At 39.8% G+C, this 26,076-nt stretch overlaps 1 protein-coding gene and 1 long non-coding RNA gene across 3 annotated transcripts in view; one reads left to right on the forward strand and one right to left on the reverse strand.

Annotated features, from left to right (window-relative positions):
- Nucleotides 1-14,045, reverse strand: part of Shoc1 (shortage in chiasmata 1) — a 95,797-nt gene extending 81,752 nt beyond the window's left edge. The window contains 4 exon segments of the mRNA NM_001446935.1: nucleotides 2,880-2,961; nucleotides 6,784-6,895; nucleotides 10,295-10,378; nucleotides 13,945-14,045. Of these exon segments, the coding sequence (NP_001433864.1) occupies nucleotides 2,880-2,961; nucleotides 6,784-6,895; nucleotides 10,295-10,360 (260 nt within the window). The 5' untranslated portion in view covers nucleotides 10,361-10,378; nucleotides 13,945-14,045.
- Nucleotides 14,046-14,131: 86 nt separating this feature from the next.
- On the forward strand, nucleotides 14,132-19,913 carry LOC102550849 (uncharacterized). 2 transcript variants are annotated; one of them, XR_015620244.1, is made up of 3 exons: nucleotides 14,132-14,236; nucleotides 16,100-16,215; nucleotides 19,723-19,913. It is a non-coding gene; the product is annotated as an uncharacterized LOC102550849 (long non-coding RNA). The 2 variants fall into 2 exon arrangements; XR_015620243.1 differs by lacking the exon at nucleotides 14,132-14,236 and adding an exon at nucleotides 14,684-14,721.
- Nucleotides 19,914-26,076: the final 6,163 nt, after the last annotated feature.

The following is a 26,076-nucleotide window of genomic DNA, read 5'->3' on the forward strand; positions in this document are numbered from 1 at the left end:
TCCTGCTGTAGGCCTCTGTGTCAGCACTGCTGTAGAACTGTTTTCCTGTTTTCTTTCAGCCTTTTCTGAGAACAGGTGCTCTGATTTCAGGTGTGTAGGCACTGCTGGAGACTGTCTTTCAGCTCTAGGCATGGGTAGGAATCAGAAGGGTCCTGCCCCTGATTGTTCCTAGTTCCTTGCACCCAGGGGGCACAGTTGCAACTCAGTTATTCCCTCTTGGATCTGGACTGTGGTAGTCTCCTCTGACTTCTCAGGAGTGTCCACCCTTCTGAGAGTCCAGCTCTCTCCCCCACGGGATTTGGGTGCAGGGAGCTTTTTGGCCGGTTTAGTTCAGTCCTGGATGCAGGCCAGAACCACCGGTACTGGCGGCTGACTGTTCCTATATTCCTGTGTCCAGACGCACTATGCAATTTCCTCTTGGACCAGGGATATGGGCAGAGGTGTGCATAAGTGGCAGTCTGTCCTGTGGTCTCAGTATGTCTGCACTTTTGGGTGTTCATCTCTCTTCCTCATGGGATTTGTGTGTTAGAGGTATTTCATGATCTAATTTATGTTTTTAAAAATGTTTTCAATTGAAATAGAATTATAACATTTCCTCCGTCCAGCACCTCCCACATCTCCAACTCTCAAGTTGATAGCCTCCTTTTCTTTGAATTTCTTTATTTTCTTCTTAGAAGAAATAAATTAAAAGAAAATAAAGGAGTAAATTCTCACAACCTTGGGGTGTGTAAATTTTTCTTATATATATAATATTAAATGAACTTCTGAGAGGGGAAGCTACACAAGTTCAACTATCAAAGTTTTAAGATGTGCGTCAGAGGACACCATCAGGAAAGTGAGAAGACAAACCACAGGACAAAAGCATTTGCAAACCACAGATCTGATTCAGGATTTGTATGTGGTATATACACAAAACACTTAAAAGCAGGCTTTTACCCTCTGATTTATAGCTGGGATCAGCCATCAGGAAATCAAATGTGGGAGAGGGACAGGTTTGACTATTACTCCTCCTGGACCCATCTCTGTTGGATCAGTTTGGAAGCGATAATACATGACCACAAAGATTGTGTGTTTACAGGTGGGGAGTGGGGGGCGACAACTTCCTCTTGATACTAACCCTATGTTTATTTTCCTGTTGTCCTCTTAACTCACTAGTACAGCTATAAGGCAAAGAACAGATGATAAAGTATTAGCAAGGATGAGACTAAATCAAAAGCTGTATGATACCTGTAGAAATATAAATAGTACAGTTGACTGGATCACACCTGGCAGTTCCTCAGAGTTGTTACTGTATGACCCAGTAATTCCAATCCTAGATAATTGTTTACACAAAAACTTGAATATGAAGGTTAACAGCAGAATTACAATTGCAAAAAAGGAAAAACAACCTTAATGTCTGTCCTAATGAGCAGGTAAAGTAAAATGTGGTATGTCCATACAGCAGACTATGATTTAGAATAAAAATAAACGAAATCTGGATATAAGCCATAGAAGTAAATGTGATGGGGTTTTTGTCATTTATTTTCATTGCAATTAAGAAATATTTAAATTAGGGCCTGAGGGGAGAGGAACTCCACAGAAAGACCAACAGAGTAACCTGGACCCTTGGGGCTCTCAGAGTCTGAACCACCAACCAAGGAACATGCATAGGCTGGACCTAGGCCTCCCTGCACATATGTAGCAAATGTGCAGCTTGGTCTTTATGTGGGTCCTGAACAACTGGAATGGGAGCTATCCTAAAAGCTGTTACCTGTACATGGGATATGTTCTTCTAGCTGGGCTGCCTTGTCTGGTCTCAGTGGGAAAGGAAGTACCTAGCCTCACAGAGACTTGATGTGCCAGGTGGGAGCATACCCAGAGAGGCCTCCACGCACTCAGAGGAGAAGGTGAGAGGATGGGGGAAGGATTATGAGCAAGGGTGACTGGAAAGGGGCAGTGAGCAGGATGTAAAGTGAATAAGTAACAAAATTAAATGTAAAAAGAAATATTTAAATCACAAATGTTTAGAAATATGAATAATAACAACATCTCTCCTGTGTCTGATGCACATTATGCATCAAGAGAAGCAATTCATTATTTGGACTAGTACTGAGAACTGTAGCTTCTGGATTCAAGGTGCAGGAGGACAGTCATCCTCTTCTTCTCATTGCTCCACACTCCTCCTCTGCCAGTGTGCTTTGCTCAGTGATTGTGATGCTCTGTTCTTAAGCTATTTTCTTTTTTTTTTAAAAAAGATTTATTTATTTAATATATATAAGTACACTGTTGCTGTCCTCAGACACCAGAAGAGGGCATCAGATCCCATTACAGATGGTTGTGATCCACCATGTGGTTGCTGGGAATTGAACTCAGGACCTCTGGAAGAGCAGTCAGTGCTCTTAACCGCTGAGCCATCTCTCCAGCCCCTAAGCTGTTTCTTGAATGCACAGCTATATCTTTGCTTGTTTCTTAGTTTGTATACACACATAAATATGCAAATATCTGAAGGATGACAGAGCGGATAATACATAATGTTGATAGAATACATTAGAAAATGGTGTTAAGTCTGCATTTTTATTAAATGGAGTTTAATATTAATACAGATTAATAAACTTTGTTCAGAAGATTGACATATTAGCTAAAAGAATAATGCCACCATTAATTTCTGAGTATCTTTTGTAACGTCAACGAAGAGAGTAATAATTAAACTGTGGTAAATGGGGAGAGGATAAAAAGAGGCTATAAATAACTGGCAATCAGCCTCTTCTTTGTGCTTGAAATCAGAGCTTTTACCAGACTGAAGAAGAAAATGTGTGGGAAGTAAAGGGATTTTCAGGAGTCGGAGGAGCTTACTGTTTGTCTTCTACAGATAAAGAGAATTTGAGATTCAGGATACATACTTCTCAAGAACATCTTCCACACAGAATCTTGCTCTCCACTCATCCAAGATTGAATTATCTGTTATTTCCAAAACTGGAATAGCTGAGGTCAAAAAGAAATAGTCAATATTAGCTTCTAAAATATCCTTTTACACTTAACAGAAAAAAGCCAAACATCCATATTTTCATATGGAGTTATCTTTACTTATTCACAAATACAATTACTTTTTCAAAGTGATCATTGTAATCTGCTTACTCTAAACTCAAACAGTCAAGAAAATATCATCTGAATGTATCAATAACTCCCTCCTTTTCACAGCTTCTCTTTGCTTAGACAGTGCTAGTAGGATCCTAGATCCTGTTCAACAATTCGTGCTCCGCCTCGTAGGGCTTTCCTTAAGCACTCCAGTTCATTCTGATGCACTCCCCTTAAAGGTCCCTAATATCACCAACCTAATGATATACAGCTTTGTATTGAAATGTATGCATTGTACATTACTTTTCAAATTAGATCCTTGATTCCTTAAGAAGAGGGGCATTATATTATTGTGCCAGAATATGCAGCTGCATATTCTACCCTGAGTAGTAGCGTAGCAGTGTCCCTCGATGTTACTTCTGCCTAGGGTTGTTACTTTAATTATATTACATCTTTATGCACACCTTGTGGAAAAACATGGTAGTGGTTCAGAAAACACATCTGGGAATCACTCAGCCTAGACTGTAATCCTTGTGCTACTACTTATTTACTTCATGATCTTGAGTAAATCTCATAACCTTTATATATGTTTCCTTAAATACGAATTGGGAACAATAGCTATTTCATAGTAGTGCTATAGATATTTAACGTGATGACCCACTCAATAAAAATGATGACTGACATATTGCAAATACCCAGTAAAATTTAGCAGCTGTTATATAAGTTTTTTCTGTTTTTTTTTAAAGAGGAAGAAATGATTAGCTCTCTCCTTTACTTTCAGAGCAACAGCCTGATAGAAGTTACTCTCTAGGGCTAGAGAGATGGCTCAGTGGTTAAGAGCATTGGCTGCTCCTCCAGAGGACTCAGGTTCAATTCCCAGCATCCACATGGCAGCTCAACTGTCTGCGGTTCCATTTCCGGGGCATCCATCCTACCAGGCATGCATGTTGTGTACATATTTGTGCATGCTGCCAAAATCTCATATACATAAAATAAAATAAACATATATTTAAAAGAGAGCTACTCTTCTATATCTTCAACATGATTATTACCTACAATCCAGTAATCCCTCCATTTGTATATTCATCATGGTTTCTTGTTTCTTCTTCATTCAGTTTTCTCTGTCAGTCCTACAATCAATGCCTTAGAAAGGCTTGATTCCCTTGCTTCCCTTCCCTTGTACTAACTTAGAAAAGCCCTATCCTCAACTTTCTATGTATATGGAGGAAATCATCTACCCATGCTTAATTATCTTATTTCAGAGCACATCATATTTCAAACAGTCATCCAACGTTCACAAAGAATAACACATCCTCTACTAAAAGCAGTTTTCTTGCTGCTTATGACAGTTATTTCACACATTCTTCCCTCAAATGTCCAATATGTACTCCCCACTGCTCTGTCTATAATTTTGCCTTTATACATGTAAATGTATCTTTTATCACCAGGTGTAATTGCCATCCCAGCTTACTGCTGAGTAAGATTATCCTTTTTAGTTCTTTCTGAACCCTGACTGGCTGGTTCAATTGAGCTGTTCTGGCTTACAGTCTTGTCTAAACTGACTGATTCAATCTGGCTTCTCTCAGCTTCTCACTGAATTGCTCTGCTTTGCCTCAATTGAACTCTGGCAATCTGTTCTAATCTTCTGGCTCCTTCTGATTCTCTGGCTTGATTTGTCTTCCCTGAAACCTGTCTCTGTAAAACTACATTCTCCTCCTCTTCCTCCTCCTCCTCCTCCCTTTCCCGCCCCTCTTCCCCCTCATCTCTCTGCTGCTCTCTTAAGTCGATTCTTTTCCTGAGCTGTTCTCATGAGAGTTGGTGGTATCCTCTCTCTAACTCATTCTGTCAAATCTTTCTCTGATTCATTACTTGGTCTGCCCTTCAATTAGATATCACTTTAAAGCATGGTTGCATCCTTCTACAAAATTATCTTCACAATTTAGGATTAAAGGTATTACTATATTCTAGTCAGAAGGATTAAAGATGTGTCATTCCAGCCAGATCACACAGACCTAGAAGATCTTTGGATGTGATCCCTGGCCAGAATAGCCATGTTGTTGGATTAAATTCCTCTGCAAACATACAAAATTAATATAAAATAGAACTAATCATCTCCCAGCACCAATCCTACCAGCCTACTGTTGTGAGTCTTAGGATCCCTATCACCCTGTCTGTGACAGGGAAAAGACTTCTGGCTCCTATTGAGCCCCAAAAGCTCTTGGTGCTCTTGATTCTATTCCTCTTTATTCTTAAGTTACTTTTTCCCTTTTCTGCAAACAAGCACTCCAAGTTGTCTTTTTATCAAATACTGAAAAAAAAAAGAAAACCACATTAACAAAATAACACTTAGCGTCGCATGGTGACATACACCTTTAACCCAACCACTCAGGAGGAAGAGGGAGGTGGACAACCTGGTCTACATAGCAAGTTCCAGGACAGCCAGAGCAACATAATAGAGAGAGCCTGTTTCAAAACAAAACAAAACAAGAGAGAAAGAAAGGAAGGAAGGAAGGAAAGAAGGAAAGAAGGAAGGAAGGAAGGAAGGAAGGAAGGAAGGAAGGAAGGAAGGAAAGAAAGAAAGAAAGAAAGAAAAATGTTTATCCCATTCCCTTTGAGCTACTGCTTCATTTTACTTCAAACTGGAAATGCTACTGCTCCTTGCAGGATACTCAGTAAACTTTTCTTTAAAGAAAAAGAAAGGTTTGGGGGCTGGAGAGATAGCTCAGAAGTTAAGAGCATTAGCTGCTCTTCCAGAGGTCATGAGTTCAACTCCCAGCAACCACTAATAACCATCTAGACTATAATCCAGTGCGCTCTTCTGGCCTACAGGTATACATGCAGGCAGAACAGTGTATACGCAATAAACAAATCTTTTTAAAAAAATAATGTTTTACATCATACAAACATTTCTTAAGTGCTGCCCAAACCCACTGTGTTCATTTCCCATTCTTTGCCCACTATACTGCAAGGCTACAATGTGTGTGTGTGTGTGTGTGTGTGTGTGTGTGTGTGTGTGTGTGTGTGTGTGTGTGTATGTCAGAGTCAGTTCTCACCTCCAGTCCCAAGGGTTCCAGGGTTCAAATTCAGGCTGTCAGATTTGGCAGCAAGCATCCTTACCCACTGAGCAGTCTTACTAGTCCCCATGTCTCTGCTTTTGATGCCCAACCCATGCCCTTCCCCTTTTTTAGACAACTTTAGAAGGGTTCTCTCAGTCTTTTTCTTAAAACTGCCCAATGGTTTCTCCTATTTGTACTGTATGAGCCAGTTTGAGCTGCTACGCCCCAGATACCACAGACTAGGTGACTCAACTAAGAACCTTTATTTTTCATGGTCCTACAGATTAGAAAGTCCAATAACCAGAGTCCGGCAGATATGGTATCTGCTGGAGTTTCTCTTCTGCTTCATCCTGCTGTGTTCTCAGGACAGAAAGGAGAGGGGGTTCTTCAGGATCTCTTGTAGGAGAGTGTTAATCTCCAGCCTCATAACCACTCTTCTGAATACAATCACAGTGGGGCTTAAATTTGAACACGGTTTCAAGGACACATAGACATTCTGGCTATTGTTTTTATAAATATAAATAGACAAGCAAAGCCATGTTACATTGTACAAAGCCTTTGATAACACAAAATTTGTTCACATCTCAGATCTCCTTCTTCTCACCCAGTGCTAAGTTTCTTAACTTACTAGATCGAACTCAGAATAATTTCCCAGAAATGAAACCAAACGTACCTCTTGTCCATGGACTCCTATATTTATCATCAATAATTTTTCTATCTTGATTTAAACATGAAGGGATCTGAAGCAATAAAGCATCTCTGTAAAGCCTTTCTTTAACTGTGTTCTGTATGAAAAGGTAAAATAATTTTAACATATACTATTTACCAATGTTCAGAATATTATTGTCATAAGTTGATATAAATTTTAAGGCAGTATGTTTGATATAAAAATGCCAAATTAAAGAACCACATAATAGAGAATAATATCACCAAGTTGTCTTACAAACAGCATTTTCTATGACAGGCTAAAATATATGCATGCTTAGCTAAAAATTAGTATTATAAGTATTGTATTGCTTAGTAATGTGATTTTTCTTCCATTAACTAGTATCATGCCATTCTCTTAAATTTTGTCTCCTATGCTAAAACTTGAAAACAAGTTTCTGATTTCAAAAGTAAACCTAAGGAATAAAACTCTTCCTTTAAACAGATGTTAAGGTGGCCATGGTGGTGCTGCTTCTAACCTCAGCCCTTGGGCGGCTGAGGAAGGAGGCTTATTAGTTTGAAGTCAGTGTGGGCTACATACTGAGTATCAGCCAGCTAGATCCTGCCTCGAGTGAGCAGCACAGAAAGGATGTTATCAGTTGGATAAACCTGCAGATTGGCTCACGTTCTACCCAGGCTGTGCCTTGACTTCCAACTTTACTTCCATTACGCTGTGGCGATAGGCTAGTCCCTCCTCTAGCCATCCCACCTCCCACCTTCACACTGTGGTCAGTCACAGTACCGCAGTCTACTCTGCGGAGAAGGCATTGCTGTTCTGTAGCTGTCTCTCTCAGCTGAGGAAGTATCTCCTCTATTCAGTCTTCTCCTGAGACCTTGACTTCCCATGGAATTCATTATTCCACAACCAGGCAAAAATGACTGTGTTCTTCTTTATGTTTTATGTTGCCAAAGGTGTTATGTTAAATAAGAGGTTACCATCATCCAAGAATAAGTGGTATAAAAGATCATTTAATCTGGCCTATGTAAAATGAGGACCAAAGACACATGTAAACAGGGAAAAAGCTTGACTAGCACTTCATCTAAAAAAGGAAGTTACAAGAAATAACTTACATCTAAAATTTTTTGTTTATAATTGCTTTTGGTATAATTTTCCCATAAATTATATTTGATGATAAGAGTGGCATTTGTTTTCTTCCTTGATTAAAAAGAAGATAAGTTGTGGGAAAAATTTTTTAAAAAGACTTATTTATTTTATTCCTTAGGTTAGTGTACTGTCTTCAGACACACCAGAAGAAGGCATCAGATCCCATTATAGATGGTTGTGAGCCACCATGTGGTTGCTGGGATTTGAACTCAGGACATCTGGAAGAGCAGTAAGTGTTCTTAACTGCTGAGCCATCTCTCCAGCCTACTGGGAATTTTTTTTAAGATTTATTTATTTATTATATAAAAGTACACTGTAGCTGTCTTCAGACACACCAGAAGAGGGCATCAGATCCCATTACAGATGGTTGTGAGCCACCATGTGGTTGCTGGGATTTGAACTCAGGACCTCTGGAAGAGCAGTCAGTGCTCTTAACCATCGAGCTACCTCTTCAGCCCAGTTATGGAAAATTTTAAGGGCTGGAGAGATGGCTCAGTGGTTAAGAGCACCCGACTGCTCTTCCAGAGGTCATGAGTTCAATTCCCAGCAACCACATGGTGGCTCACAACCATCTGTAAAGAGATCTGATGCCCTCTTCTGGTGTATCTGAAGACAGCTACAGTGTACTTATATATAATAAATGAGTAAATAAAAAAATTTTAAATTAGCAAGATATCTCTGAGTCCTTGGATATTCATATCATTTTCTTTCTCTCATCTGTTAAGCATTCTTACTTTGCAAGATCTTTATAAAAGCCTTAGTTGTTATTTGGATGGCTTTTACTATTCCTAGTTGTTATTTGGATGGCTTTTACTATTCCTTCATTGATTCTTTAAAGTCCCACATCTTCTACAAGATTTGACATTTCTCAGCATCACCAAGGAATGCAGTATGCTAGCAAGAAATTAAGGCACCACAAGTCTTTAAGGACTTTTGAGTATCTTCATTTTTGTAAGTAATCAGCACATTAATAAATGTTACATTGAGTTGTGATTCCTACCTAAGCATATAACCACATAATTGTGTCTCTCAGTTATGAGAGAATAAATAGAACCTGAAAAAATATGCCTCGTTTGTTTGATTTTTTTTGTTTGTTTGTGTTTGGTTTTTTACAAGACAGGATTTCTCCACATAGCCCTGGCTATCCTGGAGATCACTTTGTAGGCCTAGAACTCAAGAGATCTTGCTGCCTCTGCCTCCCAAATGCTGGGATTAAAGTTGTGCCCCCCCCCCCACCGCTCAGCTGACTATATGTATGTCTTAATCCTATAAAATGTAATGGAGTTTTAGTTGACTGGAATATTTTTGTGTTGGTAGATGAGGCAGGTTAATATAATAGTAAAAATGAAATCTTAACTTGTCAATTAAGTTTATCAGAACAGTGAACTATTACATGACCTCTACTACGACTCATTTATTAACAATCTACCCAGACTTGAAATGCACATCTGGCATCTTTACAAGCTACTTAGCTTCTGTGGACATTATTTTGCTAACTGTGGAGCTGTAAAACCTACAGAATAATATTTGACACATGGGTACTTACAGGGATCAAATGACATAATCCACTACGTGGACAAAGTATCTGGCTCATCGAGACATGTGCTATTGTCACAAGAACAATGACCAGGATTACTTTTGTGCCACTCTTTCCTTCTATGCATTCTTTTCTCTGTCTGAGATGGGGTATCACTATACAGCCCTCAGGGGCCTGTGTTAACTCTCCAAGTACTGGGATTTCAGCCATGAGCCACCACTCCCCATGTCTCTTCTCCTTTCAAACTTGCCAAAAGTTTTTTTTTTCAGACTTATTTTGCTATTTAATTGTTTTAATTTAAAAGTCCCTTACAAAAAGTGGTCTTTTAAAGAAATACTAAAGGTTGATACTAGGGCTAGTGAGACAGCTTCAGAGGTTGAAGGCACTTAGCACCAATGCTGATAACCTGAGTTTGAGCCCCAAGGACCCACACAGTGGGAAGATGGGACCAATTCTTACAAGCTGTCATCTTTTTTTTTTTTTTTTTTTTTTTTTTGAGCTGGGGACCGAACCCAGGGCCTTGCGCTTGCTAGGCAAGCGCTCTACCACTGAGCTAAATCCCCAACCCCCACAAGCTGTCATCTTAAGCTCTACATACACACTGTGGCAAGAGTATGTACCACACATACATGTACAAACACAAACATGTATACACATACACGCTTGCACATACAAATGAGTGTTTTAATTACAATAAAAAATAAGGTAATTTTAATGACTCTGAAAACAACTGAAGATTAACCTATGGATTACTGAAAACTATCATGTACTGAATACACCTAACATGTTTTTAAGAATAATTCACAGTAAATGGATAGCAAGCCAGTAAAATCATACCTCATATAAATAGTCTATTGCATAATATTTGAAGGCTGAAAACATAGCTCTTCCGTTCAAAGCCATACAAAGTTCTAGAAGTATCTAGAAACATAAAAGTTAAATGTTGGTAAAATAGCAAAGCCAAGAGGGGAAAGAACTCTCTTAACCACAAACCTTTCGTTCACTTCTTTTTCAAAGGGTCCTAAATGGTAAAAGTATAAAGCAACATTTATTTTTGTGACAGAAAATCTAATATGGAAAATAAGTACATTGTTATTAATATATGTGTGTGTTATATATAATTATATATACATATATATAATTTTATCTTGTCATTTAATCCGTACAAGTTGGTGAGTTCAAATATGCTTAACATATAATTTTGTTGAAAGAGGCCAGAGTGGCAAGAACGGACACTGTTTTATCCAGGGAAACTGTGTTTCTCCAGTGATTTTAAAATTAAATAACCAAGGCCAAAACTCTATAATAAAGAAATTAAGGGCTGGAGAGATAGATCAGCGCTTAAAAGCATTGGCTGCTATTGTCAAGGACCCAGGTTCAAGTACCAAGACCCACATGTTACAACTGTCTGCATGTCCACTTCCAAGAGATCTAAAGCCTTCTTTTGACCTTCAAAGGCACTGCACCATATGTGGAACACAGACAGGAATGCAGGAAAAATACATATCTTTAATAAATAAATAAATAAAATCTTTAAAAAGTGATAATATAGTGCTTTGGCATTAAAAGTTCTTAAAACCCATTTTAAAAACGAAATAGTTAGGTTTTGAAATTATATCCATTCTCTCACTTAGAAAATCAAAGGGGCTGGGGTGAGAACAATGAATTAGGCCAAGGTAGTTCTCACATAGAAATCAGAGAACAGTACCTCAGAAGTTACTAAGTTTATCAAATAGTTATTGGTATTTTTGCCATTTAAAATGTCTGGGAAGACTGGGATGTTGTGATGTGTGTGTGCAATCCAAGCACTAAGAATGAGGAGGCAAGGGGTTGGGGATTTAGCTCAGTGGTAGAGCGCTTGCTAGGAAGCTCGAGGCCCTGGGTTCAGTCCCCAGCTCCAGTGGGGGGGGGGGGGAGAATGAGGAGGCAAGTAGATTTAGAGTTCCAGGCCAGTCTGGGCTTCGTAGTGTAGTGAGGTACTCTCTAAATCAATAAACTCTGAGGGATGCTGAGAAGGCTCAGTGGCAAAGGGCTTGACTAGCATGCCCAAGGCTGTGGCTCAATCCCTACCCCTGCAAAAAACAACCAAAATGTCTCAAGGAATTCAGATGTCAGATGTTCTTACATAAAGTGTGTCAATAATGTTTTATCAAATTAAATAAATAGTTTAATAAAATGTCCTTTGCCTAGAGCTATTATTATTTCATTTTTTGAGGCTTATCCTTTGTCCTATATAATGTGGTGTAAGTCTGAAGACCGGAAGACACAGCTGGGTGGTGGTGGCACAGGCCTTTAATCCCAGCACTCAGGAGGCAAGGGGCAGATGGATCCCTGAGTTTGAGGCCAGCCTGGTCTACAAAGTGAGTTCTAGGACAACCAAGGCTATGGAGAAAAGCCCTGTCCTCAAAAAGAAAACAAAACAAAAACACAACAAAAAAGGAAGACCTGAAGATATTATCCACAGGAGAGGGCTATAGTCAACCCGTTTTCAGTCATCATCTGGTAAATATTCTTTTTGTAAAACTTTTGTTGCATCTCTATTCATTTATTTAGTTAATTTCTCTCTCTCTCTCTCTCTCTCTCTCTCTCTCTTTCTGTCTCTCTCTGTCTCTGTCTCTCTCTCTCTCTCTCTCTCTGTGTGTGTGTGTGTGTGTGTGTGTGTGTGTGTGTGTGTGTGTGTGTGTGTGAAGGAACAACTCATGGAATTCTGTTCTCTCCTATTCTGAAGGTCCTAAGGATCAAACCCAGATCCTCAGGCCCACTGGCAGATGCCTTTACCCATTTCATCCGCCCAAAGTGAATAACCTTAATTATTCAACTTGCTGGAGTCTTAAAAGCAAATAGACTTCTAAAATAATATATAACACGATTTTAATTAATAGCAGAAAATTTTAGATATTACAGTCTTTCAATTAAACTGAGCAAATGTGCACTCCAGATGAATTTTGATATTGACTGTCTTAAGTATGGTGCCAGCTGTGTGCTGCACCCACCCTTAATGTCAACATGGCATCCTTTTACTGATGGCTATCTGAGAAAATTTAGACTCATTACACCTCTGTGCCTTTCCACAAACTGTATTGCAGTCTTTGAAGCAGACGAATTCTACAATTTCCATGTCTTTTTCAAAAATTTATTTATATGTATAAGTGTTCTTCTGTCTGCGTGTGTGTCTGTGTACCATGCGTGTGCCTAGTGCCCTTGGAGCTCCTGGGGTTACCGATGTTGATAACGGCCATTTGGGTGCTGGGAATCGAACCCAGATCCTCTGAAAGAGTAGGCAGTCCACCAAGCCATAGCTCTAGCTCCAGATTTTCCTGCCTTAAAGTTACATTTTCTCAGGAAATTATGGCTGTGTATCATCCTAGAAATAGGTTTATAGACTAAAAGCAAGCACAATTCTACTCGGTCTACAACTCAATTTATGGTTAGCATTTATTTTCAACTTTCCATCCTTCCGTGTAAAGCCTTGTGTTTCTATCAGCTTTAGAGTCGCAACTCCCTCAGACTACTTTGAAGAAAGGTTTTGGGTTTTTTTGTATTGGCTTCGATAACTGACATTCATGCTATGAACTACTTAGGATACCGTACATTATACTCCCTGTCAGAATTTCACATGCTAACTCTATTGCATTGAATTAACAGGTGTCTGAACCCACCTTCGTTTGGTAGGGGGATAGGATGAAAAGACACTTTATATTTAAAGGCCAATCAAACACATAGACGAGCATACTCACGGTCAAAATTAGCTTTTGGTTTGTTTGTTGATTTCTGAGACAAAGTTGCACTATGGTAGGCCTCGAACCCAGAGACAATCTGCCTCGTGAGAGCTGGGATTAAAGGTGTGCGACACCACACTGGCCAGAGACTTTTTTTTTTTTTTAAAGATTAACTTTTAAACTGTAGCAATTACCCAAATTTAGTTTTAAACCTACTTCTAAAGATTTTATACTTCCTTTCCACTCCCCCCTACCAGAATAGCGGATCAAAATACTTAACAATTAGGTCAGGCTCTTGGACACAAAGTTGGGGAAATCAGTTTTACCAATATTAACACTCAGGATGAGCCTGAATCTGAGTTTAAGCTGCATCTTCTCCCGCTACATGAAGGCATCCTGGAATTGTCTTCCCTTCCACACACCCTCAGAGAAATCACAACAACCTTTGTTTCCTACCGAGGGTGAGGGGGTGGGGGGTGGGGGGTGGGGTGAGGGGATGGGGTGAGGTTGGGAGGCGGAGGAGCATGTAAAATTGTAGAGAAAGTGCGTTTTGGTTTCTTTCCCCTAACATATGCAGCTAGTTGGCTGGCAATCGCACTGGCCTCTGTCAGGCCGTTCGAATTCCCTGCTCCTACGGACTTAGCCGAAGTGGGCCGAAGGTGGGTTCGAGAGCTCATCCCTCCTCGGCTACATAAACCACGCCTCAGAAATCTGCCTTCTAGAGAATTCTGAGCGGCTATACTTTGGCCTCCTCAAATCTTTCCTTACCCTCAGCTAGAGAGGCCTTCCTTCCCCTCTGGCCGGCTTCTCACTCGTTGAGGTAAAAAAGAAAATCCGCGGCTTTGGATTTAGTAGGAGGCAATTTCCCCGCCCCCTGAACACGTGACCTCAGATGGCCGCTGAACTCAACACTCCCATTGGCCAGGCCAGACTCCGCCCTCTGGGTTGATTGATCAGTTGCCAGGATGTGACAGTCTAGGGCCGTCAGCCCGTTCTGGCCCTGAGTCCCTGCCTCGTTCCCACCTTGGTAGGCTGGGTGAGGTGTGGCGCTGGGTGTGAGGTATGACGCTGAGGGTGAGGTGTGGCTGGGTGAGGTATGACGGAGGCATTGTCAACCGGAAGTCAGTAAAAGCCGAGTCTGGTCTTATTTTTATCTGGCTACCATGTTAATTAGCTGATGTCCCCAGAAGCAATGCATGGCGGGTAGCTCTTCACGGGTAACTCTGAGAGAGTTCAGGAATCAAGTGGCTTCAGAAATCGACTGAGGGCAAAAGGGAGGAGACAGATGTAGGTGTGTGGCCAGGTGGCGTACAGTACTGGAGAAAGAACATTTGAGGTGTGGCGGAAAGGAAATTTGAGGCAGGGCTTTGAATGGGAATGTGTGGATTTTAGATCTTGATTGATGGCCACTCCCGCACACGTTCTCACTTAGAATAACTACACCACCCCTGATAAAGAACAGCTCATTCCTTTGTGTTTCTAACTTCTGTTTTCTTTTTCACGGTACAGCTTGGCACTGAGCTTCTTCCCAGGAGATTGCAGGAAGTAATGTGTATTAATTTATTTTATATAATTCATATCTCTTTCTAGCTAATATTGAAAAGCATATTGTGAAACGTCAGTGGGATAAGCCACTTCATTGCCTTAAGTCCCTTACTTCATTCTATTTTGCACAGGTTTATGCAATATGGATTATCATTTAGCAACAGTTTTGTGACCCACCTGCCAATGGAGTACATTATTTTGCATTCTTCCACACATTTTATTAAAACTAAAATTATAGAATTTTGTTAATTAGAAAAACAATACAGACTCAATAGGACCAGTAAAATCATCCAAAGATATGTTTAGAAGTAACCTTCACTTCAGTCCTGACTCCCAGATGAGGTAACCTCTATTTCAGGACCAGTGGGATGGTTAGCAAATTAAGGCACTTGCCACTAAGGCTGACGACCCAAGTTCAAACCCTGGTACCCACAAGGTGGAAGGAGAGACCTGACTCCCACAAGTTGTCCTTTGACCCCTACACACTGGCTGGGGCATGCATGCCCCTCCCCATATGCCCAAAATAACTTTAAAAAAAAATCTAGATTCTGTCTTTTGATACTTTGTATGTCAATACAAACCTCTCAGCTAGATAAATACAAAGTTGGTTGGTCAGAAATATAAAATGGCACTTCACTTTCATCACTAAACAATAATGAACAACCTTCCAGGCCAGCATCCATCCATCTAACACATCTTTAATACAAAAACAGTTGAGCCAATGGTGGCACATGCATTTAATCCCAACTCAGGAGGCGGAGACAGACCAATCTTCGTGAGTTCAAGACCAGTCTGATCTACAGAGTGAGTTCCAGGACAGCCAGGGCTACACAAAGGAACCCGGTCTTGGAAAAATAAATAAACAAACCCAAAACTCCAGCTGAATAATAGGGTATCTCATGGTAACTGTTTGCCATAATTTATTCAGTATGCCACAGCTAACGTTTGCTTCCAGGATTTCATCTGAAGGTCACAGAAAGAATCTTAGATATTTGCTCTTGAATAATTTCTATGGGATTTTTTTTTTTGATTTGCTATCTCAAGTCATGAGACCACTTAAACTGATGGATATGTCTTGTTTACCTTTTAAAAATTATAGCAATTTATCTTAACAATGTCAAGAGGGATAATTTTTCTGAATACCCAGCAGTACACTACACAGCAATACTGAATAAATTGCTCTTTAGAAAATTTCACCAATATAACATATCAAGTACTTTATATTTATTTGATAATTAAACACTTTTTAGGTATTTATAGACCCTTGGGCTTTTCCCTTACACGAACTGGCTATTATATTTGCATGTTTGTCTGTATTGGATCAGATCCATGTTTCTGTTGGGTAGGTTGTCTGTCTTTTTTAAAATCTCGGTCCTAGGTGAGACAGAATACCACACCAGGGAGCTCGTGACTAGGACAAAGTTCTTCATCCCACCATTGGGAGAGGAAGGGATTGGACTGGAGCCCCGCCATCCCTACTAAGGCCATCCCTAGGTAGGTATATTAGTTAAAGTAAAATCTAGCTGTAGAAATAACAGGACATTTCAAAATAATATAAGTCCAAAGGTAAGGGGTTCAGATTTGATAGAAAATTCTGTCTGCCTGTCTGTCAGTCCGTCCTCCCAGCTCTCCCACCAAGTCCTCCGGTGACTTACTTTTCCTCTGTCTCATTACCCTGATAGGTCTACTGTGGCCTTTATTCTCATGGGCTTAGAGAACCAGTATTTAGAAGGTAGCATGGTGGAGGAAAGAATGAACTATGGCCTACAGGATCCGTGTTTGTGTGTGTGCAGTTTAAATTGTGAAATATGATACTGATATGCAAACGTATACAAGACAATGTGTAATTTTAAAGATGTGTTAAGAAATATCCATGAAACCTCTGCTCTACTTAGGGAACATAACCTCGTAGGAAGTTCAGAAGCCCTGCATTTCCTCTTGAAATTACAACTCTTCCCTGGGGCATGCTTCTCTCACTCCCTAGGAATTACTATAATCCTGACTTATACTGATCATTGTCTTGCGTTTCTTCAAAAGTGTTCTGCCCAAGTCATGATGGTTTGCCTATTTTTAAATCTTTACGTTTTGTGTTCCTTTAGTCCTAATTCTTCTGTGCAGTGGATATTATTGAATTGCTTAATGTTGAATATTTTTTATAAATATACCTCATTTTATTTTTCTGCTGATGCCATTTAGTTGGGATCCAAAATGTCCTTCGAAAGCCCATGTGTTAAAGGCTTGGTCCCCCAAGCACTTGGCAGTACTAGAAGGTGATAGACACAGTCTCTTAGACATGGGCACTGATGAAAGACTTAGATAATCCAAGTCATGACCTCAGGAGGGGTGTTGGAACCTAGTCTAGGCCCTTGGCCCTTCCTCTTCCAGCAGTGAAAGGGAAAACGTTAGTCACACACTCCCTGCTGTGAAATGCAGCTCATTACAGGCCTAAGACAACTGGCCTTGGACAGAAACATTCAAGACAAAAGCCAGAACTGACCAACCAACCCACCTTCTTCTCATCCTCTCCCCTATCCCTCCCTTCTTTCTCCTTTTCCCCTTTCCCTCTTTCTTTCTGCTACTACCCTTGCCTTTAGGATAAAGCTTTTCTATGTAGCCCAGGCTGGCCTTAACCCGTGATTCTCCTGCCTCAGCCGTCTACATTTATTGTAACCCAGGGCTATTACAGATTATGCTCCTTCCCACTGATATCCTGGTATGCGTACCCTAGTACGCTTGTATATTTCTCTAGAATGTACCTTTAGAGAATTTTCCGAGCTTGCTCATAAATGTCAACATGTTTTGAGAAAGTGACAGTTCTTGTTACCCTATATCTGCACTAACTTTTAATAATTCCATTCTTTTTTTTTTTTTTTTTGGTTCTATTTTTCGGAGCTGGGGACCGAACCCAGGACCTTGCGCTTCCTAGGCAAGCGCTCTACCACTGAGCTAAATCCCCAACCCCAATAATTCCATTCTTATAATTTTTGAGAGGTAGGTAGATTGTCCAGGTGTCTTTTGAGGAAGGTTCTCAACAGCTACCCCATGGCACTAATGGTACATGTCACTGATCAGGCCCTAGCCACACGGTTACATGTGATTGTAGTAAAAACTAGACTATACAGTGTTCATGCCAGACTGTTAACATACCTAGTTACAAGTGGGTGAGTCTGTTTAAATAAGGAGAGACCAGGTGTTGGGAAATATATAGCAATCTCTGCCATGCTAATAATAAAAAGCTTTAAAAATATTATTTATTTGATGTGTATGAGTACACTGTCGCTGTCTTCAGACACACCAGGAGATGTGTCAGATCCCATTACAGATGGTTGTGAGCCACCGTGTGGTTGCTGGGATTTGAACTCAGGACCTCTGGAAGAGCAGTCAGTGCTCTTAACCACTGAGCCATCTCTCCAGCCCCAATAAGAAGCTTTTTTTTTCTTTCAATAAGAAGCTTTTAAGTGCCAAGTTTTATTTAGAATTTGGTTTATCCGAAACACTTGGCTACATCTCAGTTCTATATAATATATGATGAGCACAACAGGCATTGAATGCTTAAGTATCTTACCCAAAGTTAGCTAGGAAGTATGATACTGAATTTTAAACCCAGGTTGTCTGGCTTTAGCAACCATCTTAATAAGGCTACACACATCATCCAAAAAGAATGTTTGCTTTCAGTCCGCTGTGTGTCTTCCCTCATACTTTCTCTGTACATTTCGTAAGTGACTACAGATGGTTTTCCTTATCAAGATCCAGGAAAATTTACCCTCCCCAAATCACGATGTGACTCAATCATGATTTTTAAAAGTTTGAAACGTTTTAGCAATTACTTTTATTTCTTTAACTTTTAAGTGTGTTTGTATGCATGCATGCGTGTGTGTGTGTGTGTGTGTGTGTGTGTGTGTGTGTGTGTGTGCAGTCATGCATGTGAGTGCGGGTGCCTGTAGAGGTTAGAGATCCTATGATCCTCCTCTAGTTAGAGGGACAGGCTGTTGCAAGCTGCCCGACGGGATGCTGGGAATTGAATAAGGTCTTCTGAGTCACTTCAATCAAGGACCACCTCTCCAGCCTTAACAATCACATTTCTCTGTAAATTCTATCTCATCATTTTTTCACCATCGTTAGTTTAAATCTAAATGTAAATAAAACAAGCCCAGACACATACCTGAATATAAACTATGATCACGAATCATCATGGGAAGGAGAAACTCCATTGCAATCACTGTTCCCTTCACATGCCATGTAGCCATGATGAAAATGTCCTGTGTTTAATAAAAACATACTTTTCCTCAGATGCTGATGATGCTAAGAAGGACAGTCACAAATCCTTGACTGACATGGCTCTGTTGTTTTATTGTTTTTTTTTCCTAAACATTCCTTCGGAAAAATCTAAGTATTGTCGCCAGGATGCTATTTTTATCCTAACTAATGGAGGGTCTCACCACTATGCTCAAGCTCTCGGAGCTCACCACCTACAGCATAACGTCTGAAATCATTTCACAGATTTTCCTCCCCTCAAGGCTGTTGAGCAGTGCTTTACTAAAAAAAGAAAAAAAAACCACAATAATAATTGTTTGACTCATGTCTACCTATCAGACCATAGTCTTCCTGAGATCATGGTTTATGTGCCATGCCTTAATTATCTTTATGCCTTACTCAAGGTAATCACTGAAATAAAAACCTAATCATTTCTTCTAAAAATCCTTTCGAAGTAACTATTTCTGCATTTCTGTTAAATGCAGGCTTTCAGTGTTCTTGCCTGGATAGCGATGTGTATAAAGTGTCCCACAGGCCCGAGCACAGGCATGCTGAGGGAGCGTGGCATGAATGTGGCAAATATTCTTCTTGGGATGGAATTGCATATCAGCTCAAACCAGATCGTGCAGAAATTCTGGATGTATGGAAGGAAAAGGGCATTGCATCAGTGTTACACAAGGGGTTTGTTGTCTCTGAGAACTAATGTATAGGTGTGACTTCTTATACTATCTTTTGATCCTCCTGAAGGAACTGCTTTGCATCAATAGACCAGGAAGAACTTTTTAGCAGAGCATATTCAGCATGATGAAAGTTGATAATTACCGCTGAAAGAGAGCTGTGGATGCAGTGACACTAGCATTAAGGAAACTCTGCAGGTGCAGAAGAGAAAGCTAAAGCTTCACATTGGCATACACCAGAAATGAAGCGTGGGAACCTGCTGCTGTTTGTTTGTTTGATTGTTTGTTTGTTTTTTCGTTATTCAACTTTGTGGGCATGATGGCCTCTCTCACATGGTCAACTACTCAGGTTTTAGACCGTGAGCCATCTCACGTAAAAGATGCTGCACCTTTTATGTGCACCGAAGAATTCATGTAGGCTTAGATTCTGACATATCGGCTGAAATAAATACAATAATTGGTTCACTGTTTCCTTGGGGCAGATGGGAAAGCAGACGACAATCTAACCTTTCCTTGAGTAATATTCCCCTAAAATGTCTCACATTTTATTGCCTAGCAAAATTAGTGATCTTCCCAAAATTACATAGGTATAGTACACAAGCCTTCTGTCCAGTAAGGTATCATCGTTCACTCATAGACTCACTCATCAATGATTTTTACTGCATTTATTTATGTATTTGGTGAGTGGTATGTATGGGTGTGTGTATGGGCACTTGTGAGGAGATGAGCAGATAACCTGCAGGGAGTCTTTTCCTTCCATCCACTCTCTGGGTCCCAAGTACTGAACTCAGGTCATCAGGTTGGCAACAAGTGTCTTTACTCACTCAACTGTCTGCCCGGCCCTCGTAAATTATTTTAAGCACATATTATATGCAAGGAACTATGCTAATTGGTGAGAGCTGTCAAGTGTTCAGGGAACCAGCATCTTTACATAAGAAGCAATCATTCCCTGAGGAAATTAGTGTCATAAGACTGCAGAAGTATAGCAAGGAAATAATGACTTATTATTTCAACAGATAAGCTGTAAAGATACAAAAGAATAATTGATCTATAACTAATATTGCATGAGAGTAACAACACTGTTGGGAAATCTAGCCATTTAGAACACAAAAGAACATATTATAGTAGGACTATGAACCAAATAAAAAGTGAGTCAGCTTAAAAAATAAATAAAATGAATTGCTAGACTTACATATTATTTATGTATTTATATATATATATATATCTGTATGTGTGCATTATGTATTTATTTCCTTGCTTCCTTACTTATTTAGGCAGGCTCCCTCTCTATGTAGCTTGGCTGTCCTGAGATTTGATATACAGAAATGGGCTATATAGCCTGCCTCTGACCACCTCTGTCTCTCTCCTATGGGATTAATGGTGTGCACCACCACCAGCTAGATTTGTAAATTTAGCTGAGTGCAATGTGACATGCCTGTAATCCCAGCATTCAGGAAGCTGAGGAAGGAAGATTGCAAGTTCAAGGTCACCCTGGGCGATGTTGCAAAGACCCCATCTCAAAGATAGACAATGGCTCGGCGGTTAAGAGCATTTATTGTTCTTGCAGGGGACCTGAGTTCTGCCCCCAGCAGCTACATGGTGACTCACAGTCACTGTAACTCCACTTCCAGGGGATCCAACAGGCAACAAGCATGAAGGTCTTCTGACCTTCACAGGTAACAAGCATGCATGTGGTACACATACATAAATGTGTGCAAGACACTCATACACATTAAAAAGAATAAATCTAAAAATATTTTTTGAGAAATAGCAAGAATCGTCTCAGCTGAAACTTGGAATTTTTAGAACATTTATGTTTATGTGTTTGGGTATTTTGCCTACAGGTATATCTGTGTACTACATACATGCAAAGGAGGCCAGGAAAAGTTATCCAATTCCCCAGAACTGTAGTTACAGTTGTGAGCTGCCATGTGGGTTTTGGGAACTGAATCCTAGCCCTATTCAAGGACAGCAAGTGCTGAGCCATCTCTCAAGTCCCTGAACTTGGAAGCTTAAGTTAGAATAAGTTATAACAAATGCCTCAAATATCCAGAGTATCCTATATCATATCTGTCAAATATGGAATACCTATATATTTCTTTTTCTCTCCTTCCCAGACCTTAGTGTCTTTCGAGATATCCTTGACTGCTTTGTTATGGTTAAGAATGGAGGTGACGAGACACTTACTGTGACTTCAGAGTGTGGATCCTCCTACACCGTATGTCCTAGCACACACCTCTCTCTCAGTAGCTACTGAGTAAGCATTGAGCCAGTGAGTAAACGTGTGTTCAGAACAGATTATTGCAGATAGAGAATCATGAGAGGTTTGTTGGTCATGAAAAGAGGAGCACTCCAAGGCTATGGCTCATCTTCCTGGGAAGCTTTGATCATTCATTCACCAAAAGGAAAGCAAACCCTCCCACCTCATAAAACGTCTTAGGCAGCAACGTGTTGGCGTGTCTATTATACACCTGAGAACACACCTTTAACAAACGTTTCGTCATGTTATTTAAAGACAGTAGGTAGCTAGAAAGTTGGGGGTAAGTTTTTCATTTTCTATCAATTTCCTGAGGAAAATTTATTCTCTCCTTTGCTGTTTCTCCTTTAAGAGCTATGTTTAGAAAAGCCACTGCAATCCAAAAGATTGTTTAAATGTTCAGTGTATTTCCTTCTGTTTTAACTATGCTGTCTTTTACATTTAGAAACTATAAGGGTGTGTTTGCACATGTATGTATGATGTGAAAGATACTTATAAAGTAATGTTTTTACATATAATTTACTCTTCTGATACTTGAATAACACAATATGTCATTCAACTATTAATTTACCCTTTTTTAAAAACTATGTCACTATCATATAATTAAATATGCTAAATTCATGTACAAATATGTCTCTTAATTTTTTACTTGTTCTGCTGATGATTTAGTTCTGAAATAAAACCATTGAGAATGTTAAAATTTTAATTTCTGGTGTGATAATCTGATGTAATACTCTTCTATTTAAAAAATGTCCTGGATTGAAGCAATCCCACTAAAATCAGGGACTAGACAAGGCTGCTCACTCTCCCCCTACTTATTCAATATAGTGCTCAAAGTCCTAACCAGAGCAATCAGACAACAAAAGAAGGTCAAAGGAATACAAACTGGAAAGAAAGAAGTCAAAATATCACCATTTGCAGATGATATGATGGTGTACTTAAGTAACCCCAAAAGTTCCACCAGAGAACTACTAAGCCTGATAAACAACTTCAGCAAAGTGAATGGGTATAAAATTAACTCAAACAAATCAGTAGCCTTCCTCTACTCAAAGAATAAACAGGCTGAGGGAGAAATTAGGGAAAGGACACCCTTCACAATAGTCACAGATAACATAAAATAGCTTGGTGTGACTCTAACCAAACAAGTGAAAGATCTGTTTGACAAGAGCTTCAAGTCTCTGGAGAAAGAAATTTAAGAAGATCTCAGAAGATGGAAAGACCTCCCTTGATCATGGATTGGCAGGATTAATATAGTAAAGACAGCCATTTTGCCAAAAGCAATCTACAGATTCAATGCAATCCCCATCAAAATTCCGACTCAATTCTTCATAGACTTAGAAAGAGGGGGCTGGGGATTTAGCTCAGTGGTAGAGCGCTTACCTAGGAAGCGCAAAGCCCTGGGTTCAGTCCCCAGCTCCGAAAAAAAGAACCAAAAAAAAAAAAAAAAAGAAAGAGCAATTTGCAAATTCATTTGGAATAACAAAAAACCAAGGGTTGCTAAAACTATCCTGAACATTAAAAGAACTTCTGAGGGAATCACCATCCCCGACTTCAAGCAGTATTACAGAGCAATTGTGTTAAAAACTGTATGGTATTGATACTGAGACAGACAGGTAGATCAATGGAATAGCATTGAAGACCCAGAAATGAACCCTTGATCTTTGGTCACTTGATCTTTGACAAAGGATCTAAAACCATCCAGTTGGGGTGGGGGGGAACCCAGCATTTTCAACAAATGGTGCTGGTTCAACTGGAGGTCAGCATGTAGAAGAATGCAAATCGATCTTATCACCCTCTTAAGTCCAAGTGGATCAAGGACCGCCACATAAAACCAGATACACTCAAACTAATACAAGAAAAAGTGGGGAAGAATCTTGAACACATGGGCACTGGGGAAAATTTCCTGAACAAAACACCAATGGCTTATGCTCTAAGATCAAGAATCGACAAATGGGATCTCATAAAACTGCCAAGCTTCTGTAAGGCAAAGGACACTGTGGTTAGAACAAAACGGCAACCAACAGATTAGGAAAAAATCTTTACCAATCCTACATCTGATAGAGAGCTAATATCCAAAATATACAAAGACCTCAGGAAGTTAGAGTCCAGAGAGCCAAATAACCCTATTAAAAAATGTGGTACAGAGCTAAACAAAGAATTCTCAGCTGAGGAATATAGAATGGCTGAGAAACACCTAAAGAAATGTCCAACATCCTTAGTCATCAAGGAAATGAAAATCAAAACAACTCTGAGATTCCACCTCATACCACTCAGAATGGCTGAGATCAACAACTCAGGTGACGGCAGATGCTGGTGAGGATGTGGAGAAAGAGGAACACTCCTCCATTGTTGGTGGATTGCAGACTGGTACAACCATTCTGGAAATCAGTCTGGAGGTTCCTCAGAAAACTGGACATTCCACTACCTGAGGACCCAGCTATATCACTCCTGGGCATATACCCAAATGATGCACCAACATACAACAAAGACAGATGCTCCAAATGTTTATAACAGCCTTATTTATAATAGCCAGAAGCTGGAAAGAACCCAGATGTCCTTCAACAGAGGAATGGATACAGAACATGTGGTACATCTACACAATGGAATATTACTCAGCTATCAAAAACAATGACTTCATGAAATTTATAGGCAAATGGATGGAACTAGAAAATATCATCCTGAGTGAGTTAACCCAGTCACAAAAAAAAAAAAAAAACACACAAGATATGCACTCACTGATAAGTGGATATTAGCACAGAAGCTCGAATTACTCAATACAATCCACAGACCACGGAGCTCAAGAAGACAGTCAACCAAAGAGCAGATGCTTCATACTATTAAAGATAATGTGTTCTGGTTTTTGACCTTTATAAATATACCTTTGTCAGGACAATGAAAAGCAGGTGAAACTGTGAGTTCTGTTTAGTTGGCAAACAATAGCAAGATGACTGATTTTAATTAGTATAAATGTCTGTACTGTTCATGGACCACTGATGTTTTTGTGATCACACACACATATATGTATGACTCATATATATATGATATATATATCCTCATCACATTTTCTATAAGAAAAATTGATCATTATTATGTTGTCATGGTCAAATCACCTATGTTATGCTTTGATCTATAGCAGGGGCTGGCAACTCATGGCCTATGGACCAAATCTGTTTTACAATGGAAATTTTATTAGGACACAGTCACAGACCTTTATTTTATTATCCGTGGCTACTTTTGTGGTACAATGGCATATTTGAATGGGTGCAAACGGCCATTTTTCTCATAAAGAAAAAATGTTTACTATCTGACATATAACAAACTTTGCCAATCATCTGCCCAAATTACTTTTAAAAACTAAACTCTCTGGCTGGAAAGATGGCTCAGTGGTTAAGAGCACTGATTGCTCTTCCAGAGGTCCTGAGTTCAAATCCCAGGAACCACGTGGTGGCTCACAACCATCTGTAATGGGATCCGATGCCCTCTCCTGGTGTGCCTGAAGACAGCTATAGTGTACTCATATATAATAAATAAATAAATCTTTTTTATAAAAAAAAGGAAGAAGACAAAAACTAGTGTCTCACTTCCTGCCCATCGATACGAATTGGTTCATGTCCTACTCTCCGGGGGTTCCCTTAACTGCTGAGTATTATTTTTAAAATCAGCTGCCGTTAAGTATCTGGAAGTTGTGCTAAGAACACTGGAAAGTAAAGAAACATCTATTTATGAAAACCTACTAATTGTTTTTTGCTTTTTTTTTTTTTAAATAAAATTCAGGGAATGAGATCAAGGGATTATGGGATTATGGTACATGAGCCATGACATGCTTCCTACCGTCTCTCTTTCCCTAGTGTCTAAGACAAGGCCTCCACTCTTGGATGGATGTGACCAAGATGGGGCTGGTCCGCTCCCAGTCAGGAGACCCCATATGAGAAGAAAGCAACCAACATTTCTCAGCCCACACCCCAGCTTTGACTTATAGACAGTTAAACCTGGCAGATGTGCCACTATGCTTTCCTCTCCCTTCTTCCTAAAGACTACCCCAAGCGTGGTAAGACCACCGGGGCCCTGGTCATTCTTGCCCCGTAGGTTCATTAGGCAAAAGTTCCATCTGGGACTGTGAAAGCGAAGAAGGCCAGAAACTGCTGCTGCTGAGGCTGCAGGCTGCTG

This window comes from Rattus norvegicus, chromosome 5 (genome assembly GCF_021556685.1).
Source record: "Rattus norvegicus strain SHRSP/BbbUtx chromosome 5, alternate assembly SHRSP_T2T, whole genome shotgun sequence".
NCBI classification, from domain to species: domain Eukaryota; kingdom Metazoa; phylum Chordata; class Mammalia; order Rodentia; family Muridae; genus Rattus; species Rattus norvegicus.